The 14159-nt window shown below is 46.2% G+C and overlaps 1 protein-coding gene across 2 annotated transcripts in view; it reads left to right on the top strand.

Moving 5' to 3' along the window:
- Positions 1–14159, top strand: part of NECTIN1 (nectin cell adhesion molecule 1) — a 179098-nt gene that overhangs the window by 119012 nt on the left and 45927 nt on the right. Inside the window, exons 5-6 of one of the 2 annotated variants that reach the window (XM_026681912.2) lie at positions 258–409; positions 9628–11975. In XM_026681912.2, coding sequence (XP_026537697.1) covers positions 258–409; positions 9628–10169 — 694 coding nt within the window. In that variant the 3' untranslated portion in view covers positions 10170–11975. Of the gene's footprint in view, positions 1–257; positions 410–9627; positions 11976–14159 lie in introns of those variants that run through there. The other variant, XM_087970162.1, reaches the window with a different exon arrangement.

The raw sequence follows: 14159 nt of genomic DNA on the forward strand, positions 1-14159 counted from the left end.
CCCAGCTCACACGAGCACCTAGATCTTCTGTCTTTTTGCCCAGTCCCATGCAGGAGAAGGTAGTTAAGCCCAAGATCCTAACTACACCATTGATCAGGAATCGCCCTACAGGCAGGTTTAATAATTGAACACATACAGAAGTTGCAAGGTGCCCAATGACAAAGTTGGACTCACCAGCCACCGTTTGTACAATCAGTAGCTGGATGAAAGCTTTCTACTAATGGCCCAGGGGTTTTGTCTTCCTTTTTTTCCGACAGGCTGAATGGCTCGTTGCCCGACAGTGCCGAAATTCAAAACAGCACTCTGTTCTTCAAAGGACCAGTCACGTACAGCCTATCGGCAACATATATCTGTGAAGCCACCAACACCATCGGCACCCGATCTGGGCAGGTGGAAGTGAATGTCACAGGTAGGCGTTGAAAACCGTGGTGGACTATCTACCTTGTTGGGAGGGTGCAGTTTGCCAAAGATAAACCTAGTTTAAGCTATCTCTGTATTTTTACAAGCTTGCTTTGACTTCTCACACCTTCTCTGCTCCTCTGGGGGATGGCGGGGAAACTATGGAATCTGGTGGGATTTTCTGGCCTTTCCATTTATTTAAAAGGGTGTTTGTTTGTTTTTTTTCATTCGGAGTGCTGGTTTTTCTGGAATTCCTGTTGGTCTTCCTGCTTTTTTTCCCTCTCCTTTGGCTGGCAATATCTCCATTTCTCTCGCTTTTCCTTCGGTGCCCATTCCACATCTGGTTCAAAGCCAGAAGGATGAAAGGCCGTGAGAATCAGAAGAAAAGGGTGGGGAGGGGGAAATGAGAGGATGGGATGTCAAAAGACATGCTACGAGGACATGTCTGAAAGAGGATGAAACAGGGGCTGGTGTTTTGTTCCTTCGTTTGTTTCCAAAAGGGATGTTGGTTTGGTTTGGTTTTTTTTTCAAAGGCTTTAGGAATAAAGTCACTTGGTCAGAATGGCTGTAGTTGAGTTCCTGCTGGTTTTTCCGATGTCATTCTTAATTCCAAGCATGTAGAGATTTTGTGTGTGTGTGTGTGTGTGTGTGTACAGTTTCCCTCCAGGGTTGTTTAAAGGCTAATGGGTAGGCTAAGCCCCAGAAGGAAGGGTTGAGTAAGAGATGAGATGTGATGTTAGCAGAATTGGTGGGCAGAAGGAGGACAGATAGCAAGAGATGACAGTTGAGGTCCTTCGACTGGGATTCTCCTAAGTGTAACTCCATAGCTCCCATCCTCTTGATGCCAAGCCAACCAAGTTGGAAGGTTCAAGGGGAGGAAGTGCTTGTCGTGCTATGCTGGCTGGGGAATTCTGAGAGTTGAGGTCAACACATCTTAAAGTAGCAAGATAGAGAACCCTTGCTGTAAACTAAGAAGGCAGCCTGGTGTAATTGGGGAAAAGGGGATCAACTCTTCGTATTATTGTCAGCATCTTCCGCTGTTGCTTTCCCTGTGCAGGAACACCCCACCACACACACACACCCCAAAAAAAGCTTTTTAAACAGCCTGTTTTAAATTGGAATGGTAGTTGGCAGAGTTTTCCTGCATTCTAAATGGGAGGGAGGGAGGGAGGAATTGTGAAGAAGGAAGGAAGGGATAGCAATAGCACTTATATACCACTTCACAGTGCTTTCCAGACCTCTCTGAGTGGTTTACAGAGTCAGCCTCTTGCCCCCAACAGTCTGGGTCCTCATTTTACCCACCTTGGAAGGATAAGAGGCTGAGTCAACTTTGAGCTTGGTGGGATTCGAACTTCCAATCTGCTGGCAGCCAGTGCTCAGCAGTAGTGCCTTCTAACCACTGTGCCACTGCGGCTCGTGATGCTCTTTTTAAGGCCTGCTCTGCATCCCAGAGAGGTGGAAAAGGCAAAAGGGCCCGAATTCAGCACGCCCACCCAAGGGGCCTCCTGATAACTGGGTTCTTGCACGCCCAGAGTCATCCCTCAGCCCCCAGGGAGGAACAGACTGAGCTGACCGCGATGGCCACCGCTTGCTGCAAGCCGAAGGCTGCCAGTTACAGCCCGATAAAGCAAGAGCTCGGTGGAAATTTAATGTTTTCTTCTCGCAATCTGTTCTCGGAAGAGCTGGGTGTTGCAGGACATTTGTTAGCTGAATGAACATCCAGCCAGCGAGATGGGGAAGTTTACCACGGTTGGCTTGCATGAAGTTAATCAGGAGAAGGGAGAGAGGAAGTTTGGGATTGAAGGGAACACGCTTTGCCAACCATGCACATCTGGGCATGCATAGAGAGGAGAGTTGCTCCCGTTTGGAGCCAGCCAGAGCTCCTCGTTCAAAAAGTAGACAGATCTGGGCTTAAGGGTTCTTTGCCAGCCAATCCTGGCTTTTTAAAGACATGATTTGCACCCACCACCCTGCTGCTTGTGGTCAGATGTCCTCTCTGCAAACTTTGTGGATGGATGTTGTGGCCTATCGGCCACCAGCCCCTCCAGCAGCTGAATCAGAGGAGGAGGTGGAAGCGTGGGAGTCAGGGCAACCTGGGAGCTCCGAGGGGGAAGAGGGAATGGAGTTGGCAGAGAGAGACAGAGGTGGAACCTGGGCCATCCGTCAGCCCTCAGATGGAGAGTCAAGAGCCCCCAGGTCTGGAGGTGGCTGATGAGGAAGAGGAGGAACAGCTGGGTCCAGTGCCTGACGCACGGATGCGCAGAAGGCAGAGGAGAGGAGAGCAGTGGAAATCTATGGGCCGGTCCTTAGGACGGAAGAGCCACCGCTGCTAGCGAAGCCCCACCCTAACTCTGGGGATAAAAGGCAGGGAGGAGGGAGATAAATAGGTGTGTCAGACAACTATTTATCTCCCTGCCGGACAGACTTGTTAGCCTGTGGTGAGAGAGAGAGTGAGACATTTTGCCGGGGCTGCCGGCGCTCCTAATAAAGGGACCATTTATTTAACTACAGAGGGTTTGTCGTATTTAGGAGCTGGGTTAGAACAATGGGTTGTTAGGAGAATGCCCAAATGAACTCCGAGGGTTTTCTCCGAGGGACCCAATGGTTCTCTTTACAAGCAAAGTTATAAAATCAAGGTTGGCCTTGTGATGGCCCTTCGTTGTGACCTTTGTCACAACTTAACCTAATCCTAACTTGTGTTCATTTTCCCAACAAAGGGATGCCAATTTTTAACCGTGTTAAATGACACATCCAGCTTTGGCCTGACCACTTAAGCTTGGATGGAGACACTCCCAATGAAGGAGATCCAGAGGAAGGAGCAAATCAGACAGTAACAGATGTCCTTAAAACATCAGCCAGATTTGGCCAAGTCAACGCATCACTTTTCTTCATTGTCTCTCAGTCTGAAGTTTCAGGGGCAATCTCCTTCCTCACCCACACGCCCTCCTCCTCTCTCCTCAAGAGAATGAATGGATGGGATGGATTCTTGGTTCAAATAAGCAAGCGATCCCCCAGCCAAAGGTGTCTTCTATCACTTGGCAGTCAGTCATAAGCAGAAGGCAAACTTCTCGGTGACTAATTAAACCAGAAAAAAAAAAGCAAGATTCTTTTAGTCCCAGTGCTGTCAGTACCTTGATCCAGCAGCAACAGCTGGGGATGGAGGGAGGGAGGGAGGCTGGGGCACCCCACAAGAGAATCTGTTGGGTTGGGGTCCATCGGAAGGAAAGCAGGACATTTAAGCCCAACATCCTTCATCTAGGGCTTAGGCACCCATGCAGATGTTGTTTAAGAGCCAAAGCTCAGTGGCCAGAATGGACGCTGGTTTTGGCGACAACCTTCGGGAACCTCGCCGACCATTCTCCCCAGTTTGCAGAACTGGAGACGGGACTGCTGCCTCTACCCCGCCAGAAAGATCTTGATTGGCAGGCAGTAGGTGAGATTAGGAGCCAGCTGGCTCCCGTCTCCAAAAATTGTCAGGCCTTGAAACAGCAGCAGCAGCTGCAAAACTGCTGGATAGACTTTCAAGGGGTCCACCCTGCAGCCTGACTTAAGCCCACCCTGTTAAACCCCCCCCCCTCTCCCCGTTAGACAGGCTGCCTTTCTAAGGATGGGGGTGGTTGCAAGCTTCTTTCCAGCCCCAAATCCAGGCCAGGTTTTTTTGGGGGGAGGAAGACGCTTCTCAATTTGCTGAGGTTCATTTGCTCCAGAAACTAGGATTCTTTGTCAGTTTTGAAGCCAGAGGAGATTAAGCATGTCCTCGAAAAGGGGATTGGCTTCCCTTGAATCTATAGCACCACCTTAAAAGAATAATCTTATCTTGTAGGCAAACCCAGAGAATCTGTTTCAAAACACTAACCGGTAGCCTTAGGAGGTTGTTCATGAGTTGGCCTGAGCATGTGCAAAGTGTCTTGACAATGTTTAGGCTTGGCAACCTGCAAAACATAAGAGAGATCTTTTGGGGGTTGCTTCTACTGTGTTTTCGAAAAGATTTGTAAGGAAGGAAAAACAGGAAGACAAAAAAAGAAAAGGGGAGAAATGAACAGAAACAGTAAATGAATTGGGAATGTACAAGCTTTAGAATTAAAGTAGAGCACATTAGCTAGGCTAGAATTTACAATATTTCATCCCATCTGCTTCGTGTATTATTGTATTATTGATTTAAAAATGGAAGGAGGTTGTTGAAGTATAGGTAATGTATAAATCCAAATCGCAGAGATCACGATGGTATAAATGCAACTGGGTGGGGTTTTTTTTAGGAAATGAATGCACTAGGGGTTCAGAATTAGGGATCATAAGCTGAATTAAATCATAAAAATGCAACCTTAAGTGTTGTCTGCAGGGGTTCAGATTTACAGCAGGTCCTTTCCATCTCCCTCTCTGTTTTTTGTAAAAAAAAAAAAAAAACATTTTAAGAAACGCTAATTTACTTGTTTACCAGAAAAAACTGATGACTAGAAAATTGCTTACATTAAGGAAGAAAGCATCTCTTTCTGCTAAGATTGGTTGTTTTCATGGAAATCCACACATTTCGGAAAACTAGTATGCTTTTTTCCTTCTCCTTGATCAGAAAACAAGTTCGCGTGTATGGAAGGTCCATGAAGTATGCTCTTTCTCCTTGACCAACATGGATTTGGCATGCTAGGGCCGTGTTTCTCAACCTTGGCCACTTGAAGGTATGTGGACTTCAACTCCCAGAATTCTGCTGGCTGGGGAATTCTGGGAGTTGAAGTCCACACACCTTCAAGTGGCCAAGGTTGAGAAACACTGCACTAGAGAGACCCATGGAAGCATTTCCACCAATGTAGAACTTCTGCATGGAATTCTCATACGAGAAGCAGTGCCAGATTGCAGAGAGGGATTTGACTTCCCTGAGGCCTGGAAACTTGATGGAACCTTTCCTCGAGTTGTAAATCAGAGACCAGGGAGTCAGCAGAGAACTTAACATGGCCTTTTCATGTCTAGCTGTGCGAGAAGACATACCCAGACTTGGCCAGTGGACTTTCTCCAGTTGTCCATCAACAACAGGTGGAACCTATTGAATTCAACTCCAAATGGATCTCAGAAGACTTCCTTGTCTAGGAGAGGAGATTTTTAGGTCTCCTGCTGGCCCAAAGCACATGGACTCCTTATTAAATAAATCTACCATTGTCCTTCTCTGGTGGAATAAAAGGAACGCTGCACGCTTGGCTCTTCACCAGACAAAAACCCAGAACCATCCTTCAATTTTCTTCTGGTCCAGCTGCTGCCCCAGGAGACTGAACTGTTGGCACGGGAACAGGATGCTTGACTTGCCACAGCTGTTGGGGGCAAAGAAGAGGATGGAAAGACCCATAGTAGCTCTTTTTAACGGCAGTAGGATTGAAGAGCTGTCTAGATGGGAAGAAGGACCATGGTTCTCTCTTAAGTCAATCCCACCTCTCTCCTTCCCTCTGCTCTGCTTCCATTTGGTCTTCTTTCCCCTTCCAATTTCATCCAGACGCCAGGAACTCTAGCATTTCAGGCAAGCTTGGATAGTAGGATGTCCAGGATCAAACTAATGGTTCTCTTAGAAGATTCATCCTTGAAAAAAAAGCACCACATGAGAAAACCTGACTTGGGGGAAGGAGAGGACATCTCTGACCCACCAACGTCCTTGAAGAGAGATTTTTTGAAGATCACTGCGTCCATCACCATTGAACGTACCCGCGTTGGAGAGAACCACTGAAAGAATTCCACATTTGCAGTCCTCCATTGTGTCAAGAAGGCACCCTTCCATATCTACCAGGTGCCTCTTCTGCTCTGGAAACAAACAACCAGAGGAAGAAGTCTCTCTTTTCTCAGATTAAATATATATTAGGCAAGAAGGTCAAAACAAATTCCTTGTGTGTCCAATTACACTTGGCCAATAAAGTATTCTATTCTATTCTTAAAAAAAAAAAAAAAACCAAGACAGAATTCGGACGAGGAATTTATACTTTCAAATAAGAATCTGGATATACATAATTCAAATAGTTGTAATCTCTCTGGCCGGCTGTCTTTCCATGCAGGGGAGGAGAAGTAGGTAGCCTCTTCTAGGGCAGAAGAGGGCAACTCACACCTGCAAAAGGTTTGGTCAACCATCAGTAGCCATCTTACCGGTGTGAAAACTCACCTAGCAAAAGTAAGAGTTGAGAGCCAACCAACCATGCTTGCTGAGCCTAGTGTATGACTAAAAGTTGGCTTATCCTAGCTGGGAAAAATTGAGGAGTTGGGGTTCAGAACATCAGGGGGACACCAGGACACCAAGATGGGGAGGATTACTTTGGGTTTGAAGGAGAAAGCAAAGCTAAGCCAAAACCTCTTTTGGAGGACAGGCCAAATCTACAAGAAGGAAGGCAGGAATCCCTTTTCCATTTCAGTACAGATAGTCCTCGGCTTACAATCACAATTGAACCCTGAATTTCTGTTGCTAAGTGAGACAGTTAAGTGAATTTGCCCCAAGTCAAAGACTACCTGTATTATCTGCTAACTTTTAAGAGGATCCTCGTCAGGAGAAGCAACCTTAGGCTAAAACTTCCATTGTACTGGAGAATATTTGTAGCTCAGGGTTGAAATGAGGGGTCCTTGGTGTTCTCTGAGCTTGGTGGTTTTCTTGCAGATGTTTCATTAGCCATACAAGATAATATCATCCGTGTGTAGCATTGTCTGCAAGAAACATCTCCAAGAAAACCACCAAGCTCAGAGAACACCAAGGACCCTTCACTCCCATTGTATTGTGAAGGGTAACCACACAACTGAAATCCTCGGTCTCTACCACCCCCAAGTGGCTGTGTTGAGAAGGTCCTTTTGATGGTACCACCCGTCATCTGCTTTCCTTCTGGATTACTTTCCCTAGAAAGCCCTCTCTCCTTTCTTCCCCTCCTTTTTCTCTTTTTCTAGATGAACCAGAAGATATTCTTAGCATCTATTAGCACCTGGATTTTCCTGGCATCTGTGAAACCAGTTGCCCATATTCTCCATCATCTTTTTTGAGAGTAGCATTCTTGGCAGTGTCCAGAATTGGGTTCTAAGTGGGCTTTGGAAGCCCAAGGCTGGTCAAACCATGGAAAGGATGGGCTGGTGGAAAGAATAGCCTTTCTAACTAAGAGAGACAATCAATGCGAAGGTTTGAATTCTCTCCCGGCAGCCCCATGGGGGCAGAAGGCTGTCTTCAAATGTCATGGCAACCAAGTCTCACCAGGGTTGTGTGAAAAGAATCCTTGTTGCTACGGAATTGAGAATCAGGGGAAGAGGGGAAGAGGAAGAGAATTAGGACCATGGGATTTCCCCCTCCCCCCAAGAACATCCTGACCTGAAAAAACTTGAGTCTAGCACACTTCACACATGTCTTTGCTCAGGAAGTTGGGCTGAAATTTCCTTGCCTTATCAAAGCGTTGCCTCCTACGTATCACCCTTAACTGGGAGCACAAACTGGGTCGCAGGGGGAAATCACTTTCCCTTTTTTGTGTAGCATGTACCGTTATGGAAAAAATCCAGCCACTCCCTGTTCGTGCAGAGCCATTGTCTTGTCCTCTTTGTCAGAGTGAAACCTCAAAGGATGGGAGGGAAGAGGGGCCTTTGGCTTCTCCTGACTGGGAATTGAACCTGGGCCGCGGCGGTGAGAGCGCCAAATCCTAACCACTAGACCACCAGGGACTGGAAAAACTTCTAGCGGTATGGTGGCCTAGCGGTGAAGCTAATCACCTTGCATGGGGAAAGTTGAGAATTCAATCCTAGGTAGCGGCAGATGTTTCTCTCTTCCTTGGGCGCAAATAAAAAAATGTCTCCTGCGAAAGCCATGTGGTATCCGGAAGGGCATCTGGCCAGTAAACGCTCAGCTCCATCAGCCCCGACTCTACCCCGGGAAGAGAATCATGAAAAGGGGAGCAGCTTGGTGGCCCATACAGGAACCGAACCCTCAACCTTGGCGTTATCAGGTCCACATGTGGGGGAATTGGAGAACACAGTGTGTATCAGATAGAAATGATTGTCAGCGGCTTTGCTCAACATTTGGTGTTATCCAGAATGTCAAAAAGGGCAAGTAATTACGAGCATAAAATTATAGTAGGAGGAAAATCAGCAGATCTAGAACTGGAGGACAATCATATTGACTGTACAGTGAAACCTTCATGTAATAAACCTTTACGGGAAAAAGTGTGTCTGTTAAATCCATAACAAAACCTTGATTTAAAGGACAGATCCATAATGTAGTGTACAGAATCAGAAGCAAAAAAAAAAAAAAAAGTCCGCTAAATCCAAAGTCCACTAAATCAGCATCTGTTAAACAGAGCATGTTTAGTACTATTTACTTTTGATTTGATTTAAATTGTAAATCAAATGGGATCCAACTTAGTCGTGTTTGACCTTGATGCGTTGGCTGTACCCTTTCCCCAACACAACGGCTGCCGTTTATTCCTTTCCTTGTGCAAAGGGGTTGATTTAATGCATGTGAGTCGGAAACAGAGCTGGTGCCTTTGCATGCACACCTTCTACGCCATCTTTTCTCACTTCTATATTTTGCTTGGAATAATTCTCAGAAAGGGTTAACACTTTGTGGCAGCTCTCAGAGTGCCCATTCTCTTTGCACGAAGTGGGTCACTGGTTGTTGTTGTCATTGTTTATTATTATTATTATTATTATTATTATTATTATTATTATTATTATTATTATTATTATTATTTTCAGAAGACAAGTCAGTGCTTTCTCTGCATGCGATTTGTGTGATAAATGATGAAAAGATTTAGTTGTTTGGGAGAGGATGGACATGGTGTCACGGTCAGACACGGTGACCAGTCTTGGCTTCCCAGCCACTCAGCCTCACTTTTAGTAAGACAGGCTCAGGTCAAAGGCAGAGAGATAGGCCAAAAATCTTTTTCTTCTCCACATCATGGTGGAAAAGTTCCAGTAGACAAAGCAGGAATGGATAATTTCCCCAGCCAGGCAGGATTGTTATTGTCAATCTGACTCTCAGGGCTGGGAAATGAAAGACCAGGGGTCTGCTAACGGGAAAAGGCAGAGGAAAAGGCTTGGGACTGATCTCTGTCTCTCTCTGTCTAGGTAGGTAGGCACTTCCTGTCCCCTTCCCTGACTTTCCCTCCCCTTTTCCTTCTCCTCATCTCCCCCGATTTTTTGAAATTATTCTTATTATTTTTTTTAAGTCTGAAAGCATGTGTTTGCCATTCCTCACAGACTGATGCTTGTTCCCCCTTCCATCTGTCTTTTCCTACCCAGAATTCCCCTACACCCCGTCTCCACCGGTCACATCCGTGGCACATCCGACCATCCCCACAGCCGTGATTGGGGGCGTGGTGGGCGGAGCCTCGTTGGTCGTAGTGGTGGCCGTGGTCGTCCTTATGGTGCTCCGTCACCGGCGCCACACTTTCAAGGGCGACTACAGCACCAAGAAGCACGTCTACGGCAACGGGTACAGCAAGGCGGGCATCCCTCAGCATCACCCACCCATGGCCCAGAACCTTCAGTATCCTGACGATTCGGACGACGAGAAAAAGCCTGGCCCGCTGGGTAGCAACAACTACGAGGACGAAGACGACGATGGCGCTGGGGCCGAAAGGAAACACCGGTCCTGTCCCACCAAGTACGAGGAGGACTCCAAGCGGCCTTACTTCACGGTGGACGAGGGCGAAGCCCACTCTGAATCCTACAACGAACGGACACTCGGATTCCAGTATGACCCCGAGCAACTGGACATAGCCGATAACATGGTCTCTCAGAATGACGGGTCTTTTATTTCCAAAAAAGAGTGGTATGTGTAGCTTGGTCCACCTCCTCCCCTCTCTTGCCCTCTCTTCACAGGCCACGTCCTGCCTCCCTGCCCCAGGACTGGTGGCTGCTCCACAGAGACCGTGGGCCTTGTCAGACATCCAGAGGCCTCCCCGCCCACCCAACACACGCATCCCCAGAGACCTCCATCCGCTGGGGAGTGGGACGCAGTACAGGGACACTTGGGAAGCCAACGAGAACTTCCACTACTTTGGGGGCAACCCAGAGGAGGCAAAGCAGGGGAGTTGAGGCGGGTGGGGACGGGAGGGATGTTGCTTGGCTTAATGAATTTACTTTCTTCTTGGGGAGAGGAGAGCAATGTTTCTTTTCCCCCTGCTTAATTTTCTCCAACAGAGATTGGTCCCTTACCGTGTCGTTTGTACTGATCAGTGGTGGCTTTGATGTTAAATACTTTTAATTATTATTGCCTGTCTTTGTATAGTATACCGATCCCACCCCCCATCTGCACCTCCTGGTTGCATCTTAAAAGTGTCTCTTGGTCAGCCTGGGGGGGCTCCTAAACATTGGAATTTGTTTATTGTCTTAACTTTGGGGTGGGGAGGGGGGCCAGGAGCACCACCCCCTGCATTCCCGTGGACTTTGGAAGGCAAAGCGGGGCTTGGGGGCTGCAGACACCGAAAGCACAAAAGCACAGAATCGGGGCCCGAGACTTTGCTCCTGCATCTCTGGATCTTCCTTTTCAGCATCTCCACTGTGGCCATTTCCCACAATGCACCTGTGGTGGGAAGAGAATAAGCACCCGCCTTGATCCATGGCCACTAAAAACAAAAAACAAAAAAAAACTCAGACTCAACTTCACCTTCAGAAGAACCTTTGGGGAAAGCAAGGAACAAACGAGAGTGCATGATATCCAGGGAGGAGAAGTGTAATAAGTGTGGGTCTCCTTATTTTTCTTGTTGTGGTTGTTATTTCGTTCTCAATTATGATTTTAAGAGAGAGGTTCAGAGTCCGTCAAGATTTGCATGCCACATTATCTCTTTCTTTTCTTTTTTTTTTCCTCGTTTGCTCCTGGACCCAACATCTTTTGTCAATGAGGATCTTCTTAGATTCACTTGTCCGAGGACATTCCTGTCAGTTTCTCACTTTTGGAACTGTCAGTGAGTGAAGAGACAAGCAAAGTAGTCGCTTGGCTCTTCGTCAAGTCTCAGTGCTTAATGTTGGAAACCTGGTGAAGCTTAACAGCTTTGTGTGCATCCCAGAGGCTCCAATTCCTGTCACTGGCCCTTCCAATTAAATAGCCTCAAGTGGCAAGCAAATAGAGAGATGGGTGAATTTAGAAAAAAAAATGTTTTTGTTTGGGGCTGAAATCTTAACCACTCTGTTGGGACACTTTGAGTTGGCCTGTATGTTTTGTTTTTGGGTTATGGTTGTTTTGGAACCAAACTTGAAATTGGCTTGAATGTTCCATCACAAACTAAACTTTTTTGGAAAAAAAAAGAATGTTCTGTTGGAGCAAAACGTGAGCTATTTTATATGGTTGACCATCAGAAACAAGCCACCGCTGCTCCTCCTATTTTGTTTTTCATTCCAGGACCACAGAAATAAGTCAGCGAGAGAGGCCCAAATGCAGAATGCTATCTGCTACCCCAGTTGTAGGAAAATTGGCTAGGGGCATGATTTTTAAAGCTTCTTTGAAAAGCGTTCAAGTTCCATAGGGGGGAAATAAACGGAAAGAAAGCTTTACTTTGACCAAATGAAACAACTGTTTGGGTTAGCATCTGTTATCAACGGTGGCCCTCCCTTCCCCCAATGGAGAAAGAGAGGGAGGGAGGGAGGGAGGGGAGGGAAAGAAAGGAAGGAAGGAAGAAGAAAGAAAGAAAAGAAAAGAAAGAATGGAGGAAGAAAGAAAAGAAAGAAAGAAAGAAAGAAAGAAAGAAAGAAAGAAAGAAAGAAAGAAAGAAAGAAAGAAAGAAAGAAAGAAAGAAAGAAAGAAAGAAAGAAAGAAAGAATACATAGGGTCACTTCCTTTAAATAAAACTTCTGCGTTGCTCAGCCAACAGATTGCAGGAGAAACGGAGCGACTCTGTTCTTTCAGATTCCTCTCAATCAGTACATCCTCAGTACGAGGCATTCTTAATATTTTGAAACATTAAAACATTTAATGCTGATGGAGGTTTTTTTTTTTTTTAAAGAAATAATTACGGTGTCTAATTTTATGTTGGCACTGTTTTGTTTTGGTTCCTTTCAATCTGCCAGCTATGTGCAATGCAACTCTTTAACAAAACGTCACCTGTCCTGATGCTTCTGGTTGCATGTAGGAGTAGCTGCCATTGTAAAAGACAAATGCAGGGAGACCCACTGAGCTTCACAATTGCATGAATAGCGCAAGAAAGCATGACGGAGCGCACCAATGCACCAAAATCCAGACATTCCACCAAGCCAACATTAAACACCAGTACAGTCGTATTTATGGGGTCCTTTTGTGCTCTTTAAACTTGGTTGTTTTCTTGCAGACGTTTCATTACCCAACTAAGTATTATCATCAGTGCTAGAAGGGGGGGGAGAGCAACCTCTCCCCTTTATAGTACTGACAATGTTACCTAGTTGAGTAATGAAACATCTGCAAGAAAACAAGCACAGACAACATTAAGGACCACACTGATCAACTCTGAGCTACAAATGTTCTTTTTTATTCTATTTTTTAAATTTGTAGACTCAGCATCCCTTAGTGTCAAGCAAGCCAGTGTACCTGCACACAGGTACACAGGGACTTCTACTACCTGCCTGCAAAATAAAGCACAGCATGGCCTTCATAGCAGTCCCCCATTCTCCCATCTGTATGGTGCCAACTTTCCCATAGCAAGGCTTACTTAAAACAAAATGCATGGTGACCTTAGCCAGGTCTGGGCTGGCATTTCTGCAGCGTAAGCAAGCGCCTTCTCTCTTTAATCCCTTCTTTCTTTTCAACCCTTCAGTAGTCCCTTGTCAATCGTCCACTCTGAAATCTTCAGCACAGGAACATGCCTGGCTGCTCAAGCAAGACTAGCCTGAAATGAAATGCCTGCCATTAAGAAATAATAATAACAATGAAAGAGTCTGGATCAAAGTTTTGATCTGCTCAGGATCAAATGGGATCAAAACACGTGGCTACTCTAGGTTCAATCTGCATTTCCAAGACCCCCTGTTGTTAGTTGCGAAATCATGTCTGACCCATTGCAACCCCATGGACAACGTTCCTCCAGGCCTTCCTCTACCATCCTCCAGAGTCCACTTAAGCTCACGCTGACTGCTTCAGCGACTCCATCCAGCCCCCTCCTTCTCTGCCGTCCCCTTCTTCTTCTTCTTCTTTTGCCCTCCATCATTCCCAGCATTAGGCTCTTCTTCTCCAGGGAGTTCCTCCTCCTCATGAGGTGGCCAAAGTCTTTGAGTTTCATCTTCAGGATCTGGCCTTCTAAAGACCAGTTATCTCCTCTAGGACTGACCGGTTGGATCCCCTTGCAAGTCAAGACTCTTATAGTATACCAAAGCTATAGGTTGTAGCCTGGCAGAAGTCTCTGCTCATTGAGTAAAAACACAACATTCCTACTTGCTCTGGAAGAACTCCTGCCTTGATGTCCGGACCTCTTAAATCTCCACAGGTTGCCAGCATCTGGTCCTTCTCATTTCCTCCGATTCCGTCGGAGAAGAGATTCATGTAGCTTCCCCTGAGTGTAGCTAATCCTATCCCCCTTGAAGATTTGGTACGGTAACGTATTTAAGGTATATTTTTGGAGACTTCTGATTGGTGTGATAGGACCCCTGTTTTCAAAGCTTGAAGGATGAGTTGATTGGAAAACCAACTGCTGGAGGATAGTTAACAGTTGCTATAGCCTCAGATGGCGATAGCTATTTTTGGCAGCCAGGAATTATAGTCCAAGATTTTGGAAGGCAGCAAAGGTGGATGGGTCCTGAGATAGCCCCATTGAGGTAGCCATTCTCTTTCAGCTCTAAGTTTCCTTTTACAATCCTGATTTTTCCTCCCT

The sequence above is a fragment of the Notechis scutatus genome, chromosome 7, assembly GCF_049901735.1.
Source record: "Notechis scutatus isolate UNSWTSFEM ecotype Mainland chromosome 7, rNotScu1.2, whole genome shotgun sequence".
In the NCBI taxonomy this organism is placed as follows: domain Eukaryota; kingdom Metazoa; phylum Chordata; class Lepidosauria; order Squamata; family Elapidae; genus Notechis; species Notechis scutatus.